Here is a 26,756-nt window from a genome sequence, read left to right on the forward strand (position 1 = left end):
ATAGGAAATGTTCTATTGTTGCTGTTTTAGTAACAGTATAAATGATATCAAACGTTTAAAAGCATACATATAAGTGGTTGTCCTTGTTAGATAACAAAAAACACTATTGTTATCTCCACACTATTTTGGAAATAATGTAAAATCATTAAAACATTCTGTGTAAACTGACAGAGCACCACTTCAATTTTTTCCCCTTCTGCCTTTCTTTTCTGTCCTGCCACATCCAGACGCAGCATCACCATCACACCTGTGCAGTTCATACAGACAGATTTGCTCCCTGCGGACACCTCGATCTCCTTCCACGTCCATCTACCACAAAGCTCAGACCCTCCACCACTCGCTCTGTGGTCCTCTCTCTGTCATCCCACCACGTCTGCGGAGTGGGTGCCAGCTCCCTCCCCCAGGGGTGGGAGTGAGGAGCTGGGGGATGGTCTCGACAAACCCCTAGAGAATGATGCTGAGGGTGTGTGGAGCCCTGACATCGAGCAGAGCTTCCAGGAGGCCCTGGCCATCTACCCACCCTGTGGCCGTAGGAAGATCATCCTCTCAGATGAGGGCAAGATGTACGGTACGCCCATCTCTATAGTCTACTCTCCCTGTGAAGGACAGGATGATGTTCTCATGTGCACCAGGGTTGAGGATAATTCTCGTTAAATTAAACAAGTCAGGAAGTCTCTGATTTGATTAAACACTATGTTACACTTTCAGACACACAGGTCCTTAATGCATAGTGTATCATATTTGATACAGTCTTTATGAGTTGTTAAGACTTCTACATCATTGGTGTGTGTTTTTATTTCTTTTCTCTCCGAAAAAAATCTACAACTCTATAATATGTTTTCAAGCGCTAAACTGCAAAAAAAAAAAAAAAATGCTGGATGTAGCAAATATGACACAAATTAAAACATATATATAGAAATGGATGATTTTTTAAATTTGTCAGGAAGTTTAATAAGCACTCCCCCCAAAAAAGAATTTTATGGCAATTAATTCACAGTTGAGGCTTTAAAGGGTTAAGCCATATTCACTTGCTATATATATATATATGCACTCTTGACTCTTGACAACCATGCAAATCATTTAGCTTACTTAGACACTCAGAAATTGGCATGTCACTGCTGACCTTTTTATATTATAGACTAGGGGTGTCAAACATAAGGCCCTGGGAACTTAATCAGCCTGGCAAAGACTCCGGCAACAACAAAAACCTCTGCTTTATAAATACAGAACAGTCTGGGCAACGGGCTACCAGAACCTTTTCTGTAATTTTACACATTTATTTCTTAAGATTTAGGTCCAAAGATTTCTGCAGCATTTCTTTAGCATTTGAAAAAACTGAGATGAAATTACATTTCTTTTTCTCATATTGACATTTCTCAGGGATTAAACTACTTTACACTGACAGAAAGGGGATTTTTTTACTGGTCTTGCCACTTAAGATTAAAGTGAGCTGTATGTGGCTCATGATGTAAGATGCGTTTGACATCCGTAGCAAGAGTGTTAAAGTATTAAATTTATAAATTAAGAATGATTTTTTTTTTACATTCACAACACAAATGTTGGTCATGATATATAAACAAATAGTGTGAAGGTATCTCCATGAATTCGATTTTGCCTCAACAGAAAAGACAGCTGAGGTGGGATCCAAATTCTTTGACTGTGCTAAATGTGCTGTTTGAATAATATATTGATTCATATACAGTTAACTTTTCTGATGCATTCAAAGCTGTGAGAAATTAATGTGTTCATTGCTGGTTTGTCAGTAACATAATGATTTCTTGTAACTGGACTATTGTGAAAATCCATCTGTGAGCCTCTTTGAATACTTCCAAACCTTTATAACTTCTTGTGGGGCAAAAAGAAATAAATATTCACCCCCACACACGTCCCATTATAAACTGTACTGTATATCTGCTTAAATTAGGGCCAGTGACATTTTTAGATATGCGTTTGCATATACATGCATGGGTTTAGGTTAACTGGTGATCCAAAAATGCCCTTAGGAGTGAATGTGAGCATGAATAGTTGCTCTGCGACAGACTGGCAAACTGTCTAGGGCGTACCGTGCCTCGTGGCCTTTGACAGCTAGATTAGGCTTAGATCAAGTCAGTGTCTGGTAACAAAAGCAATTGCAAGGAGGTCTCGGTGTGACCAGCTTCACACTAGTGACTGCAAGAAACCTAGCAACCACTTGCCAACCAGTTGCAAAATACACTCTTTTCCTTAGTGAACAGTGGTTACCGGGGGAATATTGACCAGTCTCCTTGCCAGTATGACTAGGTCCTTACACACTCCCGCTTGTTATTAAACTGGATCGACATCATATTTAGTTGGTCTAAGCTGGAGATGTTGGTGATGCTTAGGTACAAAGGTTTTGAACACATCTACTTATTAGTGTTTGGCAATTATCATAGGGCCACCAAGTGGATACAGGAAATATTATGTTTCATGCTTTGATGTACTTCTTCCTCCTGTTATATGACAGATACCCAGAAACCTTCAGACCTTGAGTCCTGGCTATATTTAAAAAATTCTGAGCTTGCATAGAATGGTGCATCCTATCAGTATGGTAAATGCGAAGTTATTGTAGAGGTAATAGGGATGCTTAAAAACAGTATGAAATATCGAACACACTGAGATGTGGTAGCAGCCTTTTAGATTTTATGGGTCTTGCATGTGAGAGTGGCGAAATGGCTCTATAGCACCAGCACAAAATTTCAAAAAAGAAGCCCTACATTTCATCTTCATATATGAAATCTAACATCCCAAATTCAACCCTAAAATAATCGTCTTTAGTTTGTAGTTGCTACATAACTACACTGCAGGTCTTTCGACAATGAATGTGTGGAAAATGTCATTCCCAAACAGGTGTTGGGAAGGTGAGGTGACATGCCTTTACAGCATTTTGCTGAAAGATGTTTGGCGACAGATGGTTTGGCCCCCTGAGTGACTGTTTGATAGTAGATCTGGTAGGTGGAAAACAGAGCAGCCAGAGGTAGTGGTGCTTTCAGACAGACTCTGTCATCGCCTTGTTTTGTCACCGTGCCAGACAGCTCCTTTAACTGTTAGCTTTGCCTGGCCTAGCTTAGTGACCTATTGAGGTCATAGCCATCCTCTGATCATCACTTAAACCCTTATAAAGCCTGTAATAATAGTTGGAGTAGGGCATGAGAGAGGGGCAGGTGTGTCACTCTGTGTCACGGGGCTGTGGCGAGGGGTGGGGGAGCACTGGATCAGCAAAGGTGTGGGGTTAGGGTTTTTTTTTGACAAGGAAAGCACTGAGGGACCCCTTCCTCCCTGTGGGGGTCAGGGGCAGGCGATGCGTGCCAGGGAGTGCGTCGGCTTGCCAAGAATGGCATGCATGCTTGAAGCCCGGGGGTTCAAGGCAGCTTGGCTGTAACCCTAAACCAGAATAGACGTTTACCCTTTGAGCGCCTGGAGGGGGGAGGAGGGGTGGACAAATAAACACCAAGGTGGGCAGCGGTGTCGTGTATGGCCTCGATGCACGGCACAACTCTCTCACACCTGTCTCAGCTGTGTGTATATCTGTCAGTTTCATTTTAGGTAGAAGTCATATTCTGTTTTTCTGCTATCTCTGATTTACCGCCCTCATATCTTTTAGTCTCAGTCTCTTTTCGTTCTTAATGAACAACCGCTTTTCTCTCTCTCGTGTCTGCTGGTGTAGCCGCCTTTCATTTCGCCTCCAGCTGTTCCCTGAGTTCAACCTGACAGCCTTGTGGCAAATCCGGATTTATGACTTGAGAAATGAGGCAGGACTGAGCCCATGCATGGCCCACTTTGCCCCCATTGCCTCTAAACAGAAAGAGCAGCCCGTCCCTTAAAGCCTTTGCAGCCCCTGCAGCTCCCCTTTTATCGCCATCCCCGAGGTCACCGGTGGCCAACAACTCAAGTTATTCAAGCAACCACAATCGATGCAAAGCCACTTTGAAGGTCTTTAGTGTCGTTAATGTTGTTAAAGCGCAGATGGGTGGTCTTTAATCAGGTAGCTAAATCAAATATCAACTTAGAATATCTCTAAAGGCATACATGAAATAGTAAATCCATGACTTGATGCTTTTAGAAATGTGATTTAATTGTCTAGTGCAGGTTAAATATGGATACATAGACAAAACAAACTGTTAGCAAAATAACTGTGTGTCTGTTGGCTGAGGACGACATGCTCCGAATTTCAGGTTGAATTCCACTTCGAAGAATGAATGCCATTCTTTGCTAAACAATATGATATTGAGTCTCCAGGCAGGCAAAACAGAAGCAGAGTGTTTGGATCACCTTCTGCATTGTAAATTCCTAAATCGAATAAAAGCTTTTTCACTGCATACTCTGCATATATGCGCCACATTTTTTCCCATAATACCATGTATTGCCCCGGCCCCCGTGCCCATTACTCAACAGACGTATTAGCTTGCTTATTAGGGACGGTGTCACGGATATTGTGGCGATTATGTGCTTCAGCAGTAATTCGACATGCATCTGCCAAGGAAAACATTTCCTGCCTTGTGTGGCTCTCAGCAAGCGATGTGCCCCGTGGTCAGAACGAAGGCCCCATGCTGCAATAATGGAAAGAAAGTCCCAAAATGTGCTGACAGCTCTCACTAAAAGAATGTAGCTCTGGAAATATGATTATCTCCCCCCGTTAATTTGTGGCCATATATCTGCCACGCTAATTTATGTGCTGCTTTTGCAAATGTAATTGTTTTCTTTTAATGATGTCTTTTTAATACCTTTCTTTTTTTAATTTAGCAGCATTATCTCTTGCGTCACACAAAGTTTTATGCAGCTGTTTGGTTTTGTCATTCTGGATTTCGTAACATCTGTGTAGGGAGCACTTTTCTCACATTTTGACGTGTCTTATTTCCTGTTTGGAAAAAAAAATCTGTGTTAGTGAAGTGGATAAACTCAACAAAGCTCCCGACAGTAGTGACATATTCTTTCTGTCAGTTCAGAACAAAGAATACCCACACAGTGAATCATGCTCCCACCGCGCTTGGCTTGCGCAACGTGTCAGCCCATTGTCGCTTTTTGTCAGGCGATGCAAACGTGTTTTTGTCTCAAGTCGTGCTCCTAATGAACATAACGGTAAAGGTCAGCGGAAAGCTAACAGCGAGTCCTCACCTAGGTCCAGACTGTGGCAGTAAAGTGAGAGATTCACCAGCAGTGTTGACCCGGTGACCTTTGAGGAAGCTGAAGGCCTGTGTTTTCAAGTGGTTTCCTTCAGTAGCTCTGCCTCAGTTGCCTGCTTGAAAAAGTGAGATCATATATGTAAGTAGAGGTGAAATGAAGACACTGATACAGACATAGTGCCATCGTTTGGAAAAATTAATAATGTGTTTTTTTATTTACTTAGGTTTTTTTTTTGTAGCAGTCCAGATTTTGAATTATTGACGTTATTTGTTTAACCTGAAAATAATTTAGAAATAATAGAAAGTCATTTATTTAATCACCTTAATGAACTGATAATAGTATACTGCCACACAAGTTTTTCCTGCAATTACATTGCATATGAATCATTTATGGGAGACACCCAAGCCTTAGTGATGATAGGATGATGATAGGATGACATGGAAGGTTCTCATGAGAAATCTGGAGTCTTTACTCCAGGCTTAAGGCTGTCATGGGATTTGATGCTGTCCGGAGAAACCCCCCCTTTGCTGACTTCTGGAATCTTACACACTACTCTCTCGCCTTTTTTTCACCACTGACTTCTCTCTCTGTCTCAGAGTGTAACCAGTAAGATATGGTGAGCAGCACCATCCATGTAACAGGGTTGCCTCTGCCACTTTATCTAATCTTTTCAGATCTACAAGGTTGAAAGAAACAAGTAGAAAGATCTGCCTGCAAAATTACACACACACTTCCCTGCGTAAGTCATAGCAACTCTTAAGACACTAGTGGATTTGAAATCTGTTATATCTTCACGCCTCTGCTCTAATCTGATCATGGAAGTTACTATGATAGGACAGTTTGGTTTTTGGAAGTATGCATGACACATAGTAGCTCATAGAAACACACAAATACAAAGGTCAGATACAAATACAAAGACACATCAAATACAGATGTGTCTTTAGAGAGTATCATAGGAATTTCTATACAGTTATTATTACTATTGTTATTAACGCTTAAATATGGCAAAGATGCAACACAGCGTAGTGTATGGATATTTGACACACTGTTTTATGTGAATATAAAATATATACTTGCATCATTTATAAATGGGGTAGTCTTATCAGTTAATGTGGTATGGATATCCATAGGACTTTATGCATAACAGGTTATTTATTTACACATATATACATATATAATGGACAAAGGAAAATGTCAAAACAGTCGATGTAGAACCCAGCACACCAGTCGGTGTCTATATGGTGATGTCATGAATGCAGTGGGTAGAGAGAAACACTGAAAAGCAGAGGGAGCGAGATCAGACCGGGCCAGTTATAACCGCATCTGTATCTCTGAAGGGCAAATTTATGAATTTTACAACCTGCCAGGCCCGGCGGTTGACTTTGGCAGGGTTGCGACAGACCTTTACAAAACCCGTCCACTTTTCCCTGATCTTTATCAACAGGCCTGAGGAGGAAGAGGAGAAGACAAAAGACAAAAGAAGGCAACAGCTTTTCTAACGTCTTGCATGACGTTTTTTTTTTTTTTTCTCCATTACTGAATACAGTTAAGAGATGTTTTCAATTGTCTACAGGCTGGAACAGGGGCAGCTGTTTTTATGCTTCTTTTATACGAATAGAAATGTTTCTTTTAAAATAACTTTATTTCAACACCAGTATTTTATTTGAAACCCACCTCCCAACTATTAGTTTGATAATCCAAACAACTAATTTGATTAGCATTTGGCATACAAAAAGTGTACATGTTCTAAAAATACAAAATCAGATGTGCAACATTCATAACTTATAACTCTACTTTGCTGAAATGTAACCACTTGTCACCGTTGTAAGTTAACTGTTATATAAATGACAAATCAGATTGCTGTGAGGGGGCACATGCTTTTCTATGTAATATTACTATGCCTTGCAGGTTCTGTAAGGACTGTCACATTCAGAGGTGGGTAATATATTTCCTATAGCAATGATATCACAATATGACATCACATAAACATTTATACCTGTATAATCACGGGCGATATGACAAAGCACGACACTAGTGACATTATAACTTTAAATTGGAGGAAAAGAGAACACTGAGTCACAACCCAGTGACTCAGTATTGGCCAGTGCACTAAAATGAGGTGTCAAAATTCTTATCTGAAGTGAAAAAGCTGGATCATGTCACACATCTTGTTTGCTGACCGCGCGATTTTTACTTGTGGTACTGTTGCAGTACATGTTGGATGTTGGAAATACATTTTACTTTGGCTTATTCAAAAATTATTACACAACCAACAAAGTATACATTAACTTGTCTGTCATTCACTTGTCTTGTTAACAGTTAACAGGTGTGTCTCTTTGAATGGTGGTCCAAGTGTGAAATAATGTTATAGATGATTTTTTTTTTTTTATAGTAATGTTATTACAGCTTTATAGAAGCTCTTCTAACTTACACTTTTCCCTCACTCATATGGTGGTGATATTATTATAAACTTTTTCCTACATTGCAAAGCCCAGCAGTATATCTTGAGTGCCGTAAAACCCTGACTTGGCTTCTTCTACATCACTTTTCATACCCTTAAGAAATGTTTCCAGAATCAGATTCCCCCTTAGACGAGTCCGTGACTGCAGGCAGTGTGATAAACAACATCAGACCGCTGACCACTGGGTGATGGTATAATGTTCCTACTGACTTTCCTGCAGCCTTGGCTGGCACTGGTCCTCTGTCTGTGCTGGTCCCATTGGATATCATGATCTCATCGCTGTGTGACTGAGTCGCCTCTCTGATCTCATGGGTGTGTTGGAGGGTATTTTTGAGGGGCCCTTCCCCAAGCACACTAGGAGTGGCAGGGCATCTGATATGTGAGCATGAGGCGAAGTGTGTTTGACGGCTCCTTAATGACGTTGTGTAACGCTTGGAATACATACAATATTGTCATATTGTCCATCGCTATGGTGACAGAATAATTTTTAAATCATTCAATTTTGAATTGAATTGTCAAATTGTTTCACTTTACTATAGAACAGAATAACAATAGCTCTTAGGAGCTGTTTTTTTTTTTAACCATACAGCCTTTCAGGAAGCTACAGCTCTAACCTCACTGTCTTTTGCTTGCTCTAAGAATGGCACTTTACAGGTTGATCAAGTTTTACAACAACTTACATTCAGGGCATGACAAAGGTTCAAAAAATCTGGCGAGAAAAATGACAAAATTGAAGAACTGCATTCATCTGTGGAGACATGCTCACACATCTGTGTCTGCTACTTTGAAAATCCCTATTGGATATGCAACGTACATCTTACTGTACACTGAAGATAAATCGGCGGGAACTGGAAGAACTTGCTGCTGTAATGTGAGGAACTCAATGCAGGCAACTTAATGTTCATTTGAGGTCAAGTACTGTGAGGACTTTGACAAAGCTCTGTGTTCGTCTTTTCAAGAGTTTGATTGCAAGGAAATGTGGAACACTTTCTTAATCCCTGGGGAATTAAAGAAATATGCATTTAGGAGCTCAAACAATCGGCCAGCGAGTGCACCTCCTGATAAACACTAAACGGTTGAGGAGTTACAGCCCTGAAAGGAAAATAAGATTGAGACGGAATGAATGCCGCAGCTGGGGCTGGAGTGTGTGTGTGTGCCAGTATATGTCTATATCGACTTGTGTGGTTGTGTGTATAAACTGGAGTGCAAAGCATTTTGGAGCAGGGTTTAGTCCACAAAAGCCTTATACAAAAGCAGTCCTACAGTTGGATAATACTGAATGTGTGTGTGAGTGTGTATGTGTTTCAGGGGCCTGAAGCTTTAGGCAGAATAATATCGACCATTTTTTCCTCTTTTGCTCTCCAAACCGACTCTCATTTATTCTGATTCATGTCCTTATACCTTGACCATAGCAGCACGTTAAGAAAACACATTTTCTGCATATTTCAACCGTGTTATATAATGTGTAACACTTTTAGAGTTTTTACATGAACTGTAGTCCTTTTGACTCAGACCACCAGATCAGTAAAGTCTTCCACATGTTTTTCTAGTGGGAAAGGAGGAATAATATATTTTATTGTTGATTCCTCAGTGGCACCATAGACCTATAGGTTTCTCATTGTTTTATTTTATTTTATTTTTTTTTATGGAGTAGGAATTTGTGAGTCCCACATTTCCAAAAGCGTTTCATCAAGCTGATCTAAGTTTAAGTCATTTATAGCTATTTGAGTTGGTTCAGGCAGCCAACAAAGTCAAGCTTGGCCTCAAGTTTGAGTTTTTGCAGTGAGGCCATCAAACCTTTGCTCGTGCTCGACCGCTCTACCAGTTTTCGTAAAAAGCAATTTTCAAATTTTTGCCAAGTCACACAAAACACTTCCACCAATCTCTCACTGCTTAGTATTTTACTACAGTTGGATTGCTAAGATCAGGAAATATAACACAAGTCTCCTGGGGCAAGAAACACATGCCGTCACAGAGTCAGTTTTTTAAACTGATTTGGAGTAGAAAACTATAAACTTACTACAAAAGCAGACCCAGACAAAACGGATGGCTTGTTTTAAACTGGTTAGTCTGCCAGTTGGTGTTACTCAATGTCTGACTTCTTGGAATGGTGTTCTGCGCTGGTTCGAGAGCTTAGCGATTACTTTGTTGAGTAGAGTGAGAGTGATGGTGCAAATGGTGAAACCAAGACAAGAACTTGTGATGAAATGTAATTCTAGTTTTGATTTAACTGATAGTTAATCAATGCATCAAAGCTCTCCATCCAGAACACAACGTGGGTTGTAATACGTTATAATTATCTATTTGAGGTTTCAAGAAAGCGCTTTACAAGTGGCAGATGTCTGGTTGAAAGGTTGTCTGTTTGTATATTTAGCAGCAAAACTTTCGTTAACACGTGCTTTCGAAAAGCATTAGGTGGAAATTCATGTCTGAGTGAACTGCTTGGGTGGGATCTAAGTTTACCATGATCTCCGAGTAGAAACTGTTTTGAATTCCGCACAAAATCTGATCACTTTTACTGGCTGACAAAATGTTTGATGGGGCTTGAGCCAGGTGTTAGGTTTCCATTTTTTCATCATTCAGAGTCATCTGATTGGCCGGTTTGAGTAGCGTTGTGAGGTCTGACCCAAACATCACTATGTGAGGGGAAAATCTGACGGGTTTATACCAGGTTGTGTGTCGTGACTGATCCGTGTGTTAATTCACATGGAGATGTGGTGCCAGGGGAAAAATGACCGTGTTTAAGAGGTGGTGCAAAGACTAGCAAACTCTTGTGTGACTGGTTGTGTATATTTTTGTGAGTTTGTGTGGGTGCACGAGAGGTCCTTCGAGAGTGATTCACTCAGTGTGTGAGTGATCCGGGGAGTTTGTCTGTGTCCTCGCTTTTTCGTAGTGCCTAAAATTATGTGAATGTGTTGCTGCAGGGTTTCCATTAATAAATATGTTTCTAATTGCTCCCTTGAATATGAATTATGAAAAAGCCTCTTCGAATTTCCTAGCACCCACGTTGACATTAAACTGGTTATTTTGTGATCATTTACACTTACAAAAGAGTCACATGGTTGTGAAGTTGCAGCCAGGTAATATGTGGAATTTTTGCCCAACAAATGACTATAATCAAAGTGTACATTTGTATGACAGAAACACACAAACACACAAGTTGAACCATTTCCTGTAAAACCTTCACTTATAGTAGCAACAACAAACGAAGGCTGCATTTTTCATTTTAGGCCTTACACTGCAGTTTTAATTTGGAAGATGAGTTAAAGAAACCACGTGATTGTTGGCCTCTATAGCAACTGGGGAATTTGGATGGGAGAGAACAAGCTCAAAATTTACTGCAGGCGTAAAAGCATATTCCATAAACATTGACACACACACCAGCTGCCTTACAGCCTCACCAGACCCGCCCCCTTTGGTCAGTGGCCTGTGTCGTGTCTGTCCTGAGTCCGGTCTGAGGATCGCATGGCTGCAGCCTCCACCTGCTCTGCCAATTGGACCTGTCTGTCAGCAGTGGCAGAGCACAGGCACACACTGTGGGGATATGAGCTCAGCGTATACTCGGGGGGGTCACCCCGGGACTGATGCAAGCTCTCTCACAGGCAGACATGTAAACTTAGCGATATACTTACACTTTCTACCTTCAGCGTTGACACATTTGACAGCCTTGTGGTTACTTCGGGCACGTGCATTTGCACAGTTCTCTATACGTACAGCCATCTAAATGCTTACAACAATGTGCACACTCAGGCAAATCTGTTTCAAGCTATTCATTTTGCTGATTATATTCCTGATATGTGAACACGTAAACAGAGATTGTCTTGCCTTATCTATTCAATTGTTTCAGTTTTCCTAACAAAGAAGCCGCGACAATCAATTCATGTCCATCAGTACGATTGCAATGCACTCGACGATGGGTTAGATCTGTTTCAAACCTCTGTAAAATTTCCAGTAACTGGTCCTTGTAATTAAAAAGTAAAATATGTTTTTTTCTCTCTCTTTTTGGACCCTTGCAGGAAGAAATGAGTTGATTGCACGATACATCAAACTTCGCACAGGGAAAACGCGGACCAGGAAGCAGGTGAGTTCTCTGCAAATACCATTTGTAGCAGCCTCTATTTTTGAACCCCTTCAGAAAATCCACTCCTGTTGAGTGATGCGCCAACACCCTATACATCCCCCCCCACTGAACCCTCAATCCCTGGAGGGCTGGAGATGATGATTGATTTAGGGCCGTGGCCCAATGCACAGATGCTATAAGATCATGTGTCGGTGTTGTTTCTTCACCACCTCGTGGATCTGGTGCTTGTTAGAAGGGAAAAGAAGCTGGGGAAAACAGTGGTCTGGATGGGAAACTGAGGCAGGACGTGGAGGGATTTGGAACTCAATCCTCAGTCCGGTATCTGATATGGAAGAACTGATGTATGGGGCTGTGATGGATGTGGAGAGAAAGGGTCTCTGCTAAGTCATCTGTCGGAGACACTGTGGGAATGAAAAGAGATGATTAGAGATGGAAACAGAAGGAGGGGCAGTGGTAGATCAGAGATGAGTAGTAAGACAGGTTGGAGGCAGAGAGGGACACCTGCTGGTTTATCTGTGGCAAACTGACTGCTGTTCTCCAGAATGACTACATAAGACTATAGACCCCATAATTATAGAATTCAAGCGAGAAATGGGATGAAAATGACGGTGTTTCAATAAAAATACATAAAAGCAAATTAGTTATCAATGAGTTTGTTTAACAGGTCATAACTTAAAAACTGAAACTTGAACTAGTGTGTAGTTTGTACACTTTTTACTTATCGTTTTATTAAAGTATATACATTTCAGTTACATTTATATCACTGTTTTTTTCTTGTTGTATAGTTTTTGTTTATTAGTGAATGAAGGGAATAAAACATTTGAATCCATGTAAGCATCTCAATGTCGCAGAGGCCCAAAATGCAAAGCATTTATACCACATTGTTGTTAAAGCAGCTACGCACACCAAAGCTCTGCGTTACAAACATACATCCAACTCTTGAGATCTGCTTTTAGACACTGTCTCATGCACCACCGCAGACAAATTAAAACTTCTTTTTTCTTTGACTTCAGTAACACACAGCAGCAGGTTAAACAATTCAGTTAAATCCAATTTCTTTATGTAGCATCAAAATACAACAACAGTCACCTCAAGATGCTTCATATTATATGGTAAAGACCCTAAAATAGTATAGAGAAAACCCCAGTAATCAGATGACCCCCTATGAGCAAGCACTTGGTGACAGTGGGAAGGGAAAAAATCATTTTAACAGGAACAACCAGAATCAGAGAGGGACAGCCATCTGCTGCCACCATTTGGTGGTGAAAGGGGGGAAGACAGGACAAAAGACACACTGTGGAGGAGAGCCAGAGATTAATAATAGCTAATTCTATCTCCAAAGTGAGAAAAGGAGCTGTGCACAATTTGAGTAACTGGCACATTTGTCCTCTGGGGTTTCATTTTGGTCTTACATATCCAAACTGTGTGTTTTTTTTTTTTTTTGTGCACATCAGACAGCTGTGCTACGCATGTATTCAGTTCCTACAGTGAGATCATTGGGAAAACATGGATTGTCCCAGGATTGATCCATCACAACTGTAGCTAAGTTTTAATTATTATTATTATTGTTTCCTTGAGAGAATCATTATTCTTTAAAAGTGTTCAATTACTGAAGGAATTTCAGTTTTGCACCATAAATGCAGTATCATTTGCAAAAGTGATATTGCTGTGAGTATGAAACCTATCTAATCATTTAAGTATATAAAAAATAAGGCAACAGACAGGTGGTTAAGAAATCTATGTTCACCCTATAGGTTTACTTTAGATACCACTTTTGCTAAGATAGGTACATTTTCTTTATATGCACACCTGGAATGTCAGAATTCCCGGAAAAAGAAAATAAATTTTGATACTTTTCACCGGGCTTTACAGATTTCAATGTTCATCATTTAAAAGGCTGTTTAACCAGAAAGCACTGTACATAAATACATTTTTTTTAAAAACACACCAAGAGAAAACAGGACTGAAAAATAACACATAAAATTTTAGTTGCAACAAATCTTCCCAGGAACAGTCTTTGCAACTCTGAGTATCCCAGAAGAAAAAAGTAACTACTTTAATAAACTCCTAGGCACTAAACTCAGTGGACAATGGCTCACTTTTCTCATAAACCATAAATCTCATAAATCCTAATTTAACCCCTGGATATACCATACATATCAAATAACAGTGACAACGTAAAAGGGATCACTTATAGTGATGCACATGTGGCTTGAAAACAACTTCAGGTGGATGATAATGTTTGTCCCTGTCTACTGGACATGTAATGGTAATTAATATTAGTTGACCTTAGGTTTAAATTCACCCGTTCTCTAAAGTTGCTGATCGTCCACAGATGAGAAACAGAGTAGCTCGTAGTTGCCACGCGGTCAAACATGTACACCTTTGGCCAGAGTTTCCAGTTCACCTGCCTTTGTCTTTTAAACTGTGCGAGGAAGCTCGACCAGTGGGAAAACCATGTAAACAGACCGTTGTGGTGCTTTATTACAATCAGTTGTTTTTGTTGTCTGTGCTTTCCAGGTGTCTAGTCATATCCAGGTTCTAGCTCGACGGAAGGCCAGGGAGATCCAGGTGAAGCTGAAGGTACGCTACGTGAGTCAAACTACTTTTATACATTCTCAAAATGCTTTTGACTATTCAAGATATTGTTATTATCACTATTACTGCTAGATTTGACTTCAGGCTATAATCAGACCAAAGTATCAGAACTGAGGTGCCGTTAATGCGGTGATATTAATCAGCTTGAGCAGTAACAGATGGAAAAGAGGTGAAAATATAATTACCCTATATTATTTTCTCTCATACTGAAGTTCCTTGCTTTGTTAAAAGCGCTGCCATTCACATTCCATTAAAACAAATACACAAATGACCAGCTATCTTAATTGCACCCTCTAATTGATGCCGATTTTAAATGCGATGCTGGCACATTTCAGTGAAATGTGAACATGGTTCCCCAAAGCCCGAGGCTTTCTGTGCACGCCTGTGAATATGATGATCCAAACACAGTTTTCAGGAAATATATGAATCCCTGCATTATTACTGCCAGGTATTACATTTATTAAGTGCCACAATAAAAGTGTTTTCTGAGTGGTACGCTGAGCATTTACACATCCCTGTCCCCCCAGTACTTTGTCAGTTTGCATTTCTCATCCGCATGCGCTCGCATACTCGCAGTCACAGCAGGCAACAGGACTCTCCCTCGCCTTGGATGGTAGCCACGAGGGTTCAGCTGGCAGGGCTCTGCGCTGGTCACAGGGTTGGCCCCTGTGACAGGCCTTTTTTAAATGCGTCTTTGGTGTAACTGAGATCCCTGCCACATGTACCCCCCATATTTCAGCTATGCCCTTGTGTTAGCCAGTTCTGGGAAGAAGAATGCACCCCGTGGCCTTGCCCATTTGGGCTTGGCGGCAAGTGCTTGTAGTCCTCTGTGGTCTGCGGACTGCTGAAGGAGTGGATTCAAAAACAAGTGCGATATCACTTTACAGTATTGCTCATAGTTTAAACATTTTGTCCTTTATCTCTTTTTAAAAAATCATTTTTGTGACATTAGAATTTACCAGTTCTGGGATTGTTATGGTAAGCATATCGACATATCACCCCGTTGCCTGCAGTGACTTAAAGTATGACCTCTAACAGAAGCTAGTTGTCATCACTGGCTTGCCCCTGCCAAAGCAATAAACTTAACTCTTGACCTAAAGGTCCTTGACTGTAATATCACCTTCTCTGCAGCTCTCTGACTGGCAGGGATTCACCGATGATGCAAGCTGGCCTCTGCCTTTCATTTCCCCTTTTAGGGCTCTGCTTGTGTTAGTGGAGAAGTAGGATGCAGACTTAAATGGAGTCAGATGAGTGCTGTCCCTTTGCTTTCTACTGTCTGTTTAATCTTACTCTCGCTCTCTCGTCTTCTGTCTCTGTAGGATCAGGCTGCCAAAGACAAGGCCCTCCAGAGCATGGCCACCATGTCATCAGCCCAGATCATATCACCGACAGCCTTCCAGAACAAGATGGCTCTCCAGGGCCTGTCTCGGCCAGCTTACCCCACTAGTGGTGGGGTGAGTCTTCACATCTTCCTAAAAACCTGAGCAGTAGCTTCATTTGTATAGAAAATATCAGTTTAGCCACCAAGGATTCTGTGGGTTTAATCCAAATGTTTTAAAAATCATATACTCGTACATGTTGGTGGTGGTGGTCAGAGGGCCCGGTGGCGCCTGTGTCCGGCAGCCTCGCCTCTGTCAGTGCGCCCCAGGGTGGCTGTGGCTACAATGTAGCTTGCCATCGCCAGTGTGTGGATGTGTGTGTGAATGGGTGGATGACTGAATGTAGTGTAAAGCGCTTTGGGGTCCTATGGACTAGAAAAGCGCTATACAAATGCAGGCCATTTACCATTTACCATGTATATCATATTCTGGTAGGCGAGTTATTGGGTGAATTCAGATTGTCTGCTTACAATTTTTACCTTTCAATTGTGAATAAGGAAGCTTGATTTCTTTTAAGAAGCACTTGTCAGCTCAGGCTTACATCTTGAATACATAATAAGCACCTCAGTATGAGGATTACTGTTATGATGCAACAATTTAATGTACTTTCCCTTCTTTCTGTTTTGTAAGTTTTGGCACGGGGCACTTCCAGCACAGCCAGGAAGCCATGAAGAGTAAGTAGTTGTTTGTTCTTTTCCTGAGTGCTGTCTATCATTAGTTTCTCATGCTATAAGTTTATTAACCATCATATAAATTTCACCTGGGGAATTAATCTCAGAGCAAATGAAAACACATCAGTGCAATTATAAAGAAAAGTCTTCAGCTGCCTGACATTCAGCATACCACTCTAGCTCCTGCGTCTTTAGAGGTCAGGTGCTCCAATTAGTAAATGAGAAGGGGTCATGAGGCCAAGACGGTGCATAATGTCTCTCCCCCTCTCTTGTCTGTCTCTTCTCTACAGCATTAAGCCCTTTTCCCAACAGAGCTATGCCATGCAAGCGTCTGGCCCGGCCCCGATAACAGGTGGGTGCTCTTTCTTTCCTCCACCGCGTTGACAGAAGGCTGTCGTGTCAGCAAAGTGCCGAGACAACCCAGCTCATCATAAAGAGCTTGCATAATGCTCACACAAATCGCAGCAATTTTGCTGCATTATCAACTTTTACTCAAGTCACACTCAAACGACACGTTCACATGGTTGCGGCCTTTTCTTCTGCAGTTTATGATAACACACAGGGGCTGTCCATGTCTCCTGGTGCCCCCCCTTGGCAGGGTCGAAGTATCGCCAGCTCCAAGCTGCGAATGCTGGAGTTCTCCGCCTTCCTAGAGCAACCTCAAGACCCGGAGACTGTAAGTAAAGTGGATCCATCAGTGGTTTAGTTAGCGTTATTATTACCATATTTGAAACAAAGGCTTACTCTTAAAAAATGAAAATGAATAAATAAAAGAATCCTGCTCACTTCATTTACACCTGACAGTGGTCCTTATACCTTGATTAGGAAATATTTTTGTCCTGTAAACTAAAGTAAAGCTACAAATTTTGAAGCCAATAAGTAACTTTTCTGCTACTTTTGATTTTATTTTATGGCAAAAGCCGATGTTAAAAGCTAATCTGGCAATTGAAAACTGCTTGAACTATGCAAGTGTGACTGCGACTAAAAAAAGATCATGAGATGATCTCAAAGAATACACACAACACATCAGATGATCAGGAATGTTGCAAGTGGAAAGAAAAAGGGTGGGACCCTTGAGACAGGTGATGGGATATCACAATGAAGGCGATCAAATGTAGCGGCTGGCTTCTTATAACAGATGTCAGATAGCAGCCAACAGAGCTCGGCATTCAGCAAATGAAACATTTGCCATTTCTGGATGCGTTCATTTCCTGATATGCACTTTTGTTTCTCCAGTTCAACAAGCACCTGTTTGTGCATATCGGCCAGTCCAATCCGAGCTACAGCGACCCCTATCTGGAGTCAGTGGACATCAGGCAGATCTATGACAAGTTCCCAGAGAAGAAAGGGGGCCTGAAAGAGCTGTTTGACAAGGGGCCACCCAACGCTTTCTTTCTCGTCAAGTTCTGGGTAAAACATTTCTCTGCATTTGTTTTTGTTTTTTTATCTCTTTATAGTTTTATATGATCTTCCGTTGTTTCTTCCTTCTAAGCTCACTTCATTTATCTCAAACTAATTTCAGATGAAAATCTCCACTGTAATTTTTTACTCCATGTAAAGCCCAGTATGATAGCTGTGTGTGGCATGTTTTATACATCATCATATAATCCTCCTGAAGTCATGAAGGTGAAGTGAGAGTACAGTGAATGCTCTTGTTAATGTTTTGTAGCACCTGTTGGCTGTTAATGGCCTTGCGGTGTTAACTGTGTTGAGATAGCTTAAGCATTGGAGTTAAATGAACTTAAGTGTGATTTAGGGCTAGAATGAATGGAAAGTCATGGCTCCCTGACCCGATTGGTGGTTTATATGCCAGCAAAGAAGGCCTTGCTGTCCAACATGCATTTGCCTTGTGCGTATTTGTATATTTGCCTGTGATGTGTGTGTGTGTGTGTGTGTGTGTGTGACAGGAACCTTGGGGAGAGTGGCAGGCCTGATCTTTCACTAGGAGAAATGTGATCCGAGACACCTGTCTCTGCACTATTAGACTGACCAACCCTCATACCCCCTCCTTATATTCTTATTTATAGATAAGCCCCACCAAAAGTGCACACACACACACACACACACACACACACACACACACACACACACACACACACACACACAGACAACAACGAATCACTCTCATTACCCCCACCATCACACATTGAGAGTGATTTAGGGAATAAAGCATGATAACAAAGTCAGCATAAGACACAAGCAGACAAATAGATGGCAGTGTGATTCCCGATTATCCACTGGAAATCTGAGGAAACTCCGAGTTGAGGACATGAAAATGGGACAGAGAAGAGAGAAAGAGAGCAAGAGACACAGACATTGACTTTGTTCATTCTTTTGATTTGTTTCTCTGGCCATGTTGCTTTAGTATTTGCCTCACTTCTCCACATAATATCAAATAAAAACACCTTTAAAAGGACCAACTCTGAAGTAAATAAATGACAGAAAATCAAGGATGGACAGCCTCTTTACCAGTGGCTGTGATAGAGCAGGTCATCTGCTAACCTAAAGGTTGGTGGTTCAATCACTGGTTCCCTGGTTACTCCAGTCAAAGTATTTTTGTACAAGATGCTGAACCCCAAGTTGCCCCTCCAGTGGATTCATCCAAGATAGGAAAATAGAAAAAAAATGTGCGAATGGGTAAACGAGGACAGTGTAGAGTAGATAAAACCGATCTATTTACCAGTAAGACTTAGTGAGTTTATAAAAATCCAACAACAATATATAACTTGGCTATGGGCAGACAGTTAAGGCTTATGCATTATTTTAGTGTGTGAAAGGTTGTGTGGGGTTAAATCTATGTGACAAACACATCCAAAGCAGAGGTTTTGCTGTCTGAGACAGACGGCAGTGGTCAGTGTTTCCCACTGATGTTCAATAAACAGATCGGCATCCAACTGCCGCGGCAGTTGCCAAATCTGACACGTTGGGGTGGGGTGGAATTACCTTTAAACTTAAAATGAGTTTAAAGTACGTTTGAGGAGAAGCGTTGTAAACAGCCATAGGTGTCATACAGCCTTGTGTATACTTTCACCACTTTGCTGTGTTGCTTGCATGTTGATGGATGAGGCAGAATGGAGGCTGAAGTGACAAAGTAACTAAAAACAATCAAATCTTACTGACTTAACAAATTACTGAATTGTTTCACACAAAAATATGCCCATGTCAAGGTGACATGGTATATTAAAGCGTTAACTGCTGCTGTGTGAGGCCTCCAAAGGTGCTGAATATCAGGTTCAAAGTGCCGCCTTGCATCTGATTCCACCAGATGGCTTTGTATGTATGCCATTACCCTTCTCACATGCTTGACTTACATATTATTTATTGTAGACAGATAAAAGACATTGGTGAGTGGCACCATATTGGAAGTAGTTTACTCCAGGGTTGGGAAGAGCAGCTGGTCGAGCTATGGCATTTGAATCGGGGGCGAGGGGAAGAAGGGGATGAGTAGCCTCGCCATATATCACTGAAAGAAAAGAGAGCAAGACAGCAATAACGGGCAGGAGGTAGAAATAGAGACACAGACGGTGTGAACAAGAGATAGGGATAGCAGGAGAAATGCTGGGTGGCATTAACCCAACAAGTCACCAGTGAAATATTACTCTCTTGATTCATTCATGTCAGAGCCTGGTGGAGTCAACGGTTATGACATATCCAACTTGCTAGAGGAAAACAAGCTCATAACACTGTCCCCCCCTCCCCCCAAGCCTGTTCATTTTATCATGTCCCAAGGGGGTCCTCCAATTCTCAAGGCATCCATGACAAAACCCAGAAATGCTGCAAAAACAGCTGGATATTTCAACAGCTACAGTGGAAAACCCCCCAGAAAAGACGCTCTTGGCCATGAGAATAAGCAAAATGAAATCCTTAACACATCTGAAAATATGATAACCTTATTTAAGCCATTGTAAAAGCTGGAAAGAGGCTATTTGGTATCACTGCAGTCATATAGCCACATAGCAGGTTGTGACTTCGGGGTGTGCTGAGGCGCAGGTTGGCATGGTGATGGTGACAGGCGGCTGACCCGTCTCCAAAGCTATGGTATTCTAGATTGAATTTCCAGCAAACCTCCCTGTCGACCACTCTCTGCCCTGCTCCTCTCCCCATCTTCTTCTCCTTCACCCCCTCGGCGCCCGTGGCCCTGTCCTAACGGATTGTCTCACGCCTTTGAAGTGCAGAGGGAATCTGATTTGAGCCGGCTCTGCTAAATTGTTACACAGCCAGCCTGCCCACCATGATCTAATCAGCCAATTGCACGCTGCTGATTGTAATTGGATGAATTCCCTCGCAGGCTGTTAGGGAAGCAGGGAATGGCAGTTTGAGGAGGGTCACTAGGCCCCAGGGATGAAGACAAATAGAGGAATTACATGAGCCAGGGATGAAGATGAACGGGGTGATGAAGAGATGAGAGGAGGCTGAGCGGTGTCTCAATGGCCCATTAGGAGACAAGAGCCCGACAGGGGAAAAGGTAAAGCAGCTCAGCTGTCTGACAGAAGAGGCGTCACCTCAGTCTGATCCAAAATCTGATTATGCTCACCTCAGTTCAAACTTGAGCTAGTGGGGGGATTAGAGGTGGGTGAAGCTGCTTCATCTGGGAATAAAGAAAGTTGAATCTAAGCTGCCTTTGAACTTGTGAGGCCAAATTCTTCTCATAGAAACGGTTCAGCATTCCAGCACTTTTGGTTCTTGCTTATGACAGATGTCAAAATAGTTTCTTTTTCACAATCTAAGCAACTTATCGTCTTGCCTCGGGCTGCTACATGTTATATAGATTTTGTGATTTTTGATTAGAAACACTACGAGTGAACACAATGCCACTGGAATGCAAAATCATCTTGCACGCTTATACATACAGTGAGGTAGAGGAATTATATGAGCCATGAAGATGAACGGGGTGATGAAGAGATGAGAGGGAGCTGGGCGGTACATCTTGGCAATCTTTAGGCTGGATTCGACTTGGGTAAATGAGGATCTGTCCTGTAAGCACTTCTTGGCTTACCAAGGTTACCTCTCAAGCTTTGTTGAGCCGGAGCACCTTTGACGCAGAGATCCATAGGTGTGGAAATTTGTAGATTACAGAGCTGTATGAACTGTTTATCCTCAAATATGTGAATGTGCAGTGTGGTGCATGGGTAGTGCACACATCTCCATTTAAAGGGGCTGAGGTTTGTAGGTCTTTATACACCACCAAGCTGTTTTAATCACCATGGTTCCCTTTGGCCAAGTATATATTAACACATTATCTCTTTCTTCCTTCCAGGCGGACCTTAGTGTAAACCTGCAGGATGACAGCAGCTTCTTTTATGGTGTGTCCAGCCAGTACGAGAGCTCTGAGAACATGATTATCACCTCATCCACCAAGGTCTGTTCCTTTGGCAAACAGGTGGTGGAGAAAGTCGAGGTAAGGATGTGATACTGGAAGGTGTCATTTGTTATGTCATCTTTTATTAGAGTATATACACTTATGCTGCCATGTTAATGGAATTTTTGCACTATTTTGCATATTTTTTCGGCACAATTTGTTTTTCTTACTTTTTCCAGCCTATTCATCCAAATGTGCCCACTGGGCAAAGAGTCAGGCTTCCTCTTATTTGTTTGGGGTCCCAGTAGAGATGTTATCTAACAGATGTGGCTAACTTCTTGGCTCGGAGCAATGCCGTCTTCAGAGTTTATTAAAGACGCCCTTTGAAATATTTATGACATGAGCAGAAATGACATTTTATGATTTTATAGCTGTTCCTTTTATGAGAATTGTTTATGAAAAAAACTCTTGTCGGACCAATAAACGTCATATAACCTGTAATTCTAGCTGTTGTCACTCTGGAAATGTACCCAGCAACAGACTGGGATATCTCTACATGCTAGTCAGGACTGAGAAAAATTATATTTGCAGCTTTTTTGTTAAATAAGATAGTTATGTTTGAAAGATTTTAATCGCTATTAAAAATGTTCTATTGAGAAGATGTGAATTTCATCCAAAACTAGATTCAGCTGGAGGAATATTTTTAGTCATCAGTGATTCAATTTTTTGTTGGTGAGATATTAATATTAAATTAATACATTACAAAATGTGACCACTTAATTTTTAAGCAACATTTATTAGTCAGCCATTTTTTTCCTGTAAATATCATTTTTTTAGTTCAGCTGTTTTACAAAACTGACACCTTCCACTTTTCCCATTTATCGGCAGTAACGTATATATTTGGCTCCAATTCAGGAAGTTTGCGTCACCGATTGAATGATGGAGGAGTGATGTTATGACATAAAGAGGTCATGACCACATCAAAAGCCACAATTATCACACTGAGGAGTGAATAACCCCGAACGCAGATTCCAGTCAGTTACCACTGATCTGTGGTCTGTAAACTGACGCGATTCACAAGTTTCCCCAACATGAATAACTGTTATGTTTCCCGTTAACCGTACACAATAGCCGCCCCGCCCCCACTCGCTGCTGATGGATTGTACAATATAAGCACATACACACATATCCCTAGGTAGAGCCATCTGCCTCAATCGGCCACATGATGATATTTAATGGCTTCATTATTTGATTACGGTTGTCACAAGAAATATGTTTATTGTCATATCTGGCATGCCATATGCCGCATTAGGTATATTATATTACAAACAATACTGCTTATCACATACAGTAGACCTAGACGTTCATATCCAATGCATCCATTTGAGTTTCAGTGGGCTATGTATCCCTGTGTTTTTGCAACAGATTTCACATTTCATCCATAATTTTTTAAATTCTCTTTCAGTGTGATATATGTTTGCAGATATTAAACTTCACTCGTATGTGTCTGTTCCCCTAGACGGAGTACGCGCGTTTCGAAAATGGACGCTATGTGTTTCGGATCCACCGCTCTCCGTTGTGCGAATACATGATCAACTTTATCCACAAGCTTAAACACCTGCCGGAGAAGTACATGATGAACAGCGTACTGGAAAACTTCACTATCTTACAGGTACCAACTTTCAAATCTGTGTAGTATGTATAAAACTGCAGCTTACCTTTCCCCAGGCTGTTAATGACAAGAAATAAGCTTCTTCTCTTAAGCTGCACTGATATCATATAGTTTGGACTCAAATTATGAGCAGCAGAGTGGGGTCGAAGTATTTCACATCACAACTCAGAAACTAGACTAAAAATAAACAGTTTAGCCAGCTAGTAAATACTAATGGAGAATACAAAACTATAATCACTTGTTTTCATAAAATCATATATTTCCACACTACTTCACCCTGGATTCACTTGCTAACTAATTACAAATATGCAACAACAGAAAATAAGCAGATAGCAAATTTTATACAGGGTGAGTGTACATTTAGTAGCAGTGCTGAGTTTAACAGCAAATTTTGGTTTTGTTTGAGTCGTAATTTAGGCATCTAAATTCTTTTTGTTTTAGTCTAGTTTTAGTTGAATAAATCAAATCAAGCGATTATCCAGCTGACTAAAGTATGAAGTGTAAAAGTTTTGGTCCACACTGTCAGTCTTCTTTTAAGGGTCTTATTTTCTATATCAAATGCAACCTGTGTCTATTCTTATCTTTCTCCCAAGCATTGACATTTTGTCATGTTTTCATGAGAAACAAGGAGCTTGGAAGTCAGCTGTTACCACACACCCCCCCCCCTCCCCCCAACCAAAATAAATAAATAAATAAAAAGGTGTACTGTTACTGGGGGCAGATAAAATGTGCATGTCTAACCATAGGAGATTAGTTCTGATTGGATAACTTCCAAATTCGTCCCACCTTTCTACACAACTTAATTAGTTGGATCTCATCTCTCCAGAATATTTTCATCTTATTATTTGTTGACAAGCGTGTTAATACTTGTCATCATAGTTTTTGTCCTCCTGCGTTAGTTTTTATTCAGTTATGGTCTTATTTTCATTGGAAAAAAGGCTATTGACAAAAACTACATATATATATATATATACATATATATATATATGTGTGTATATATATATATGTGTGTATACACATACACATGTATTAACAGCATTTGTGGAGGCACTTTTTCTCAAATTTAGAGTTCTTTTTGTAGACTTCACCCTGCTTTGTAACGGGTGTGAAACAGGAAATCTGTGGTCTTCAGCTAAGTACTGCTGTGGTATTTCAATTGGTTAACCATGACAGACCAGAAACAGCTGGAACCATTTTAATTTTATGCCTTCTAGTTGGTCTTTTCTGAATGAGCCGGTGTGCTCCTCAGTGGATAGTGGGGTGTATTGTCATAGTAACCAGAGGGGCCTAAAAGACAGGGTTTTTAAAAATGTGTTTCTTCTATTGGAGGCTCCATTCCTACACTCCTAGCAAAGGCACAATGACCATATTGAGCCCACACTGATGACTACATGGCAGCATGTCATTAGGCTTCTCAATAGGGTTATTTAGCTCATATGAACCACAAACGTCTCATACACAGATGTTCACATACATATAGATGACAATACACACAGATAATACTGCAGGGCTGAGCACAATGATGTGACAAAAGTTGCTTTCAGTGCAACGCTGTTAAACATAAGGAGTTTTTTTTCCTGTCATGTTATGCATGTTGCCTTTCCATGAATGCCAAGCAGTACTTTAGATACATATCAGCCTTATGTATAGAATAGCACCATTTCAGCCAAGGGATTGTATGTCCAGTTACTCATTATTAGTGTGTATGTGTCAGTAATTAGTCAGTGTATTTAACTAATGAACCGGCCAGGGAGACTAGTTAGGGTTAGGTGTCTAGGCTCTAAGCTCATCACTCCACATGAATGTGCTACATTTAAAACTGGGAAGCGATAAGTAAATACGCCCTATCCACCATCCCCACAGCCTAAAGGTGGATGCTGGGCTGGTGGAGAGGTTGAAACGGCGAGCACTGATGAAGGGAACTGGTGGCAATGTGATGTCCAAGTGAGCGTCGGGAAACTTTACTGCTTAAATCAACTGCCAAATTGGGAGGGTGTATTCGGTATCGGCGTGAGAAGAGGGAGGCATGTTACGTGGGTATGACGCAGTGGAGCTCGAGTTGCCTGCCTAAACTAGCTGGCAGGCTCACTTCATTAGTGATGTAGCAGAAAGCCACGGCTCTGCCAGAACCACAAAAAAAAGAAGAAGAAGCTATAAAAATCGGTGTTGTCCAAACTGTGGGTAAATTTACATTGTAAGTAAAAACACGACAAACGAAGCTTCACAATATGACACCAGTTTGTGTTTGTCTACAGGTGGTGACTAACAGGGACACACTGGAGACCCTGCTGTGCATAGCCTATGTCTTTGAGGTGTCCACTAGCGAGCACGGCGCGCAGCATCATATTTACAGGCTAGTCAAAGACTGACACAGCCTCTCACTCTGAACTTACCAGTTCTAGACCCATTGTAGCACACCGGTGAGCAACAACACTAAACAATAGACTACTTCCTCTACAAGATGAAATCATACGAGGCGGTCGGGAGCCTGGAGAAGCACAGGCTGTGACGGTTTGTGCAGGAACACAACTACTGCTGAACAAGAGTTAGATTTGGGACTGTGGAAGTTGAAACTGGCTGTGTGTGAAGAGGAGGACCACTGTGTACACTGTGGTTTCTATGCCAAAGGAGCCAAACATAGCTAAGAAGACCTGCATGAGAGAGTTGTAATTGGTGGTGTTTTTTTCCATCTCATTTTTACTAGCGCTTGTTTTTAATTTAGATTCTTTTACACACATGCATGTGCAGGGGATGTTTGTGACCGAGAAGTCTGGCTGCCTCAGGGTGCCGTCTAGTGACTTAAATATAAATATATATAAAAATGGGAAAAATAATGAAAGTATACTGAGAATCCCTTATTTGCACATCCAAAAGAAAAAAAATCACTGTTTTTTTGTGCCAATGTTTTGTGTTACTGGAGCGATTATGTACAGTGCCACAACCTTCTCTTAACAGAGTTGCGTTGACAGGTGGCTAAAACGATTTAAAAGAACTTGTATTCACTTTGTTTGATGTTGAATGTTGAATGTTTCTTGTCTTACTGTTTTTTGATTGAAAACTGTCTGACTGCAACAAAAGGCACATAATAACACTGCTAACTTGAACCAGATTTGGACTTGTAAGCCGATTATCGAAGTTGTCTGCATCTGTAACTTGCCCTGAGGTGTCACATGAAAATACAAGTGTTTCTTACATAAGTCCTCGCTGGTTTTGTAGTATTTCCACTAACTGCTACACGCTGCATAAACGTGTTTAGGAAAATTATAAAATGTGCAGGATTTGACAGAGCTGTCAGAGAGACTTTCCTTTGACAGCTTTTTACAGCTTTCCCAGTATGTTGTGTGCACACTGGAAAGGTGATAAAATAAATATATTGAAAGTTTAAAGTGTGCATAGTAAATCAGTTTACTTTTGGAAGGTGTTGTTGATGAGCACCATACTGTTCTATAGTGG

General features: G+C 41.1%; 1 protein-coding gene across 1 annotated transcript; it reads left to right on the forward strand.

Annotated features, from left to right (window-relative positions):
• The first annotated feature begins 229 nt into the window (after positions 1–229).
• Positions 230–26,742, forward strand: tead4 (TEA domain transcription factor 4). Its single transcript, XM_084933939.1, has 11 exons — positions 230–568; positions 11,620–11,684; positions 14,205–14,276; positions 15,602–15,736; positions 16,292–16,335; positions 16,623–16,684; positions 16,878–17,008; positions 17,569–17,742; positions 21,590–21,730; positions 23,151–23,303; positions 25,559–26,742. Exons 1-11 carry the CDS (start codon positions 562–564, stop codon positions 25,670–25,672), a joined length of 1,098 nt encoding a protein of 365 aa, XP_084790065.1. The 5' UTR covers positions 230–561; the 3' UTR covers positions 25,673–26,742.
• The last annotated feature ends 14 nt before the right edge of the window (positions 26,743–26,756 follow it).

Source organism: Perissodus microlepis, chromosome 7 (genome assembly GCF_051167445.1).
Source record: "Perissodus microlepis isolate ML-2025 ecotype Zambia chromosome 7, ASM5116744v1, whole genome shotgun sequence".
Taxonomy (NCBI): Eukaryota; Metazoa; Chordata; class Actinopteri; order Cichliformes; family Cichlidae; genus Perissodus; species Perissodus microlepis.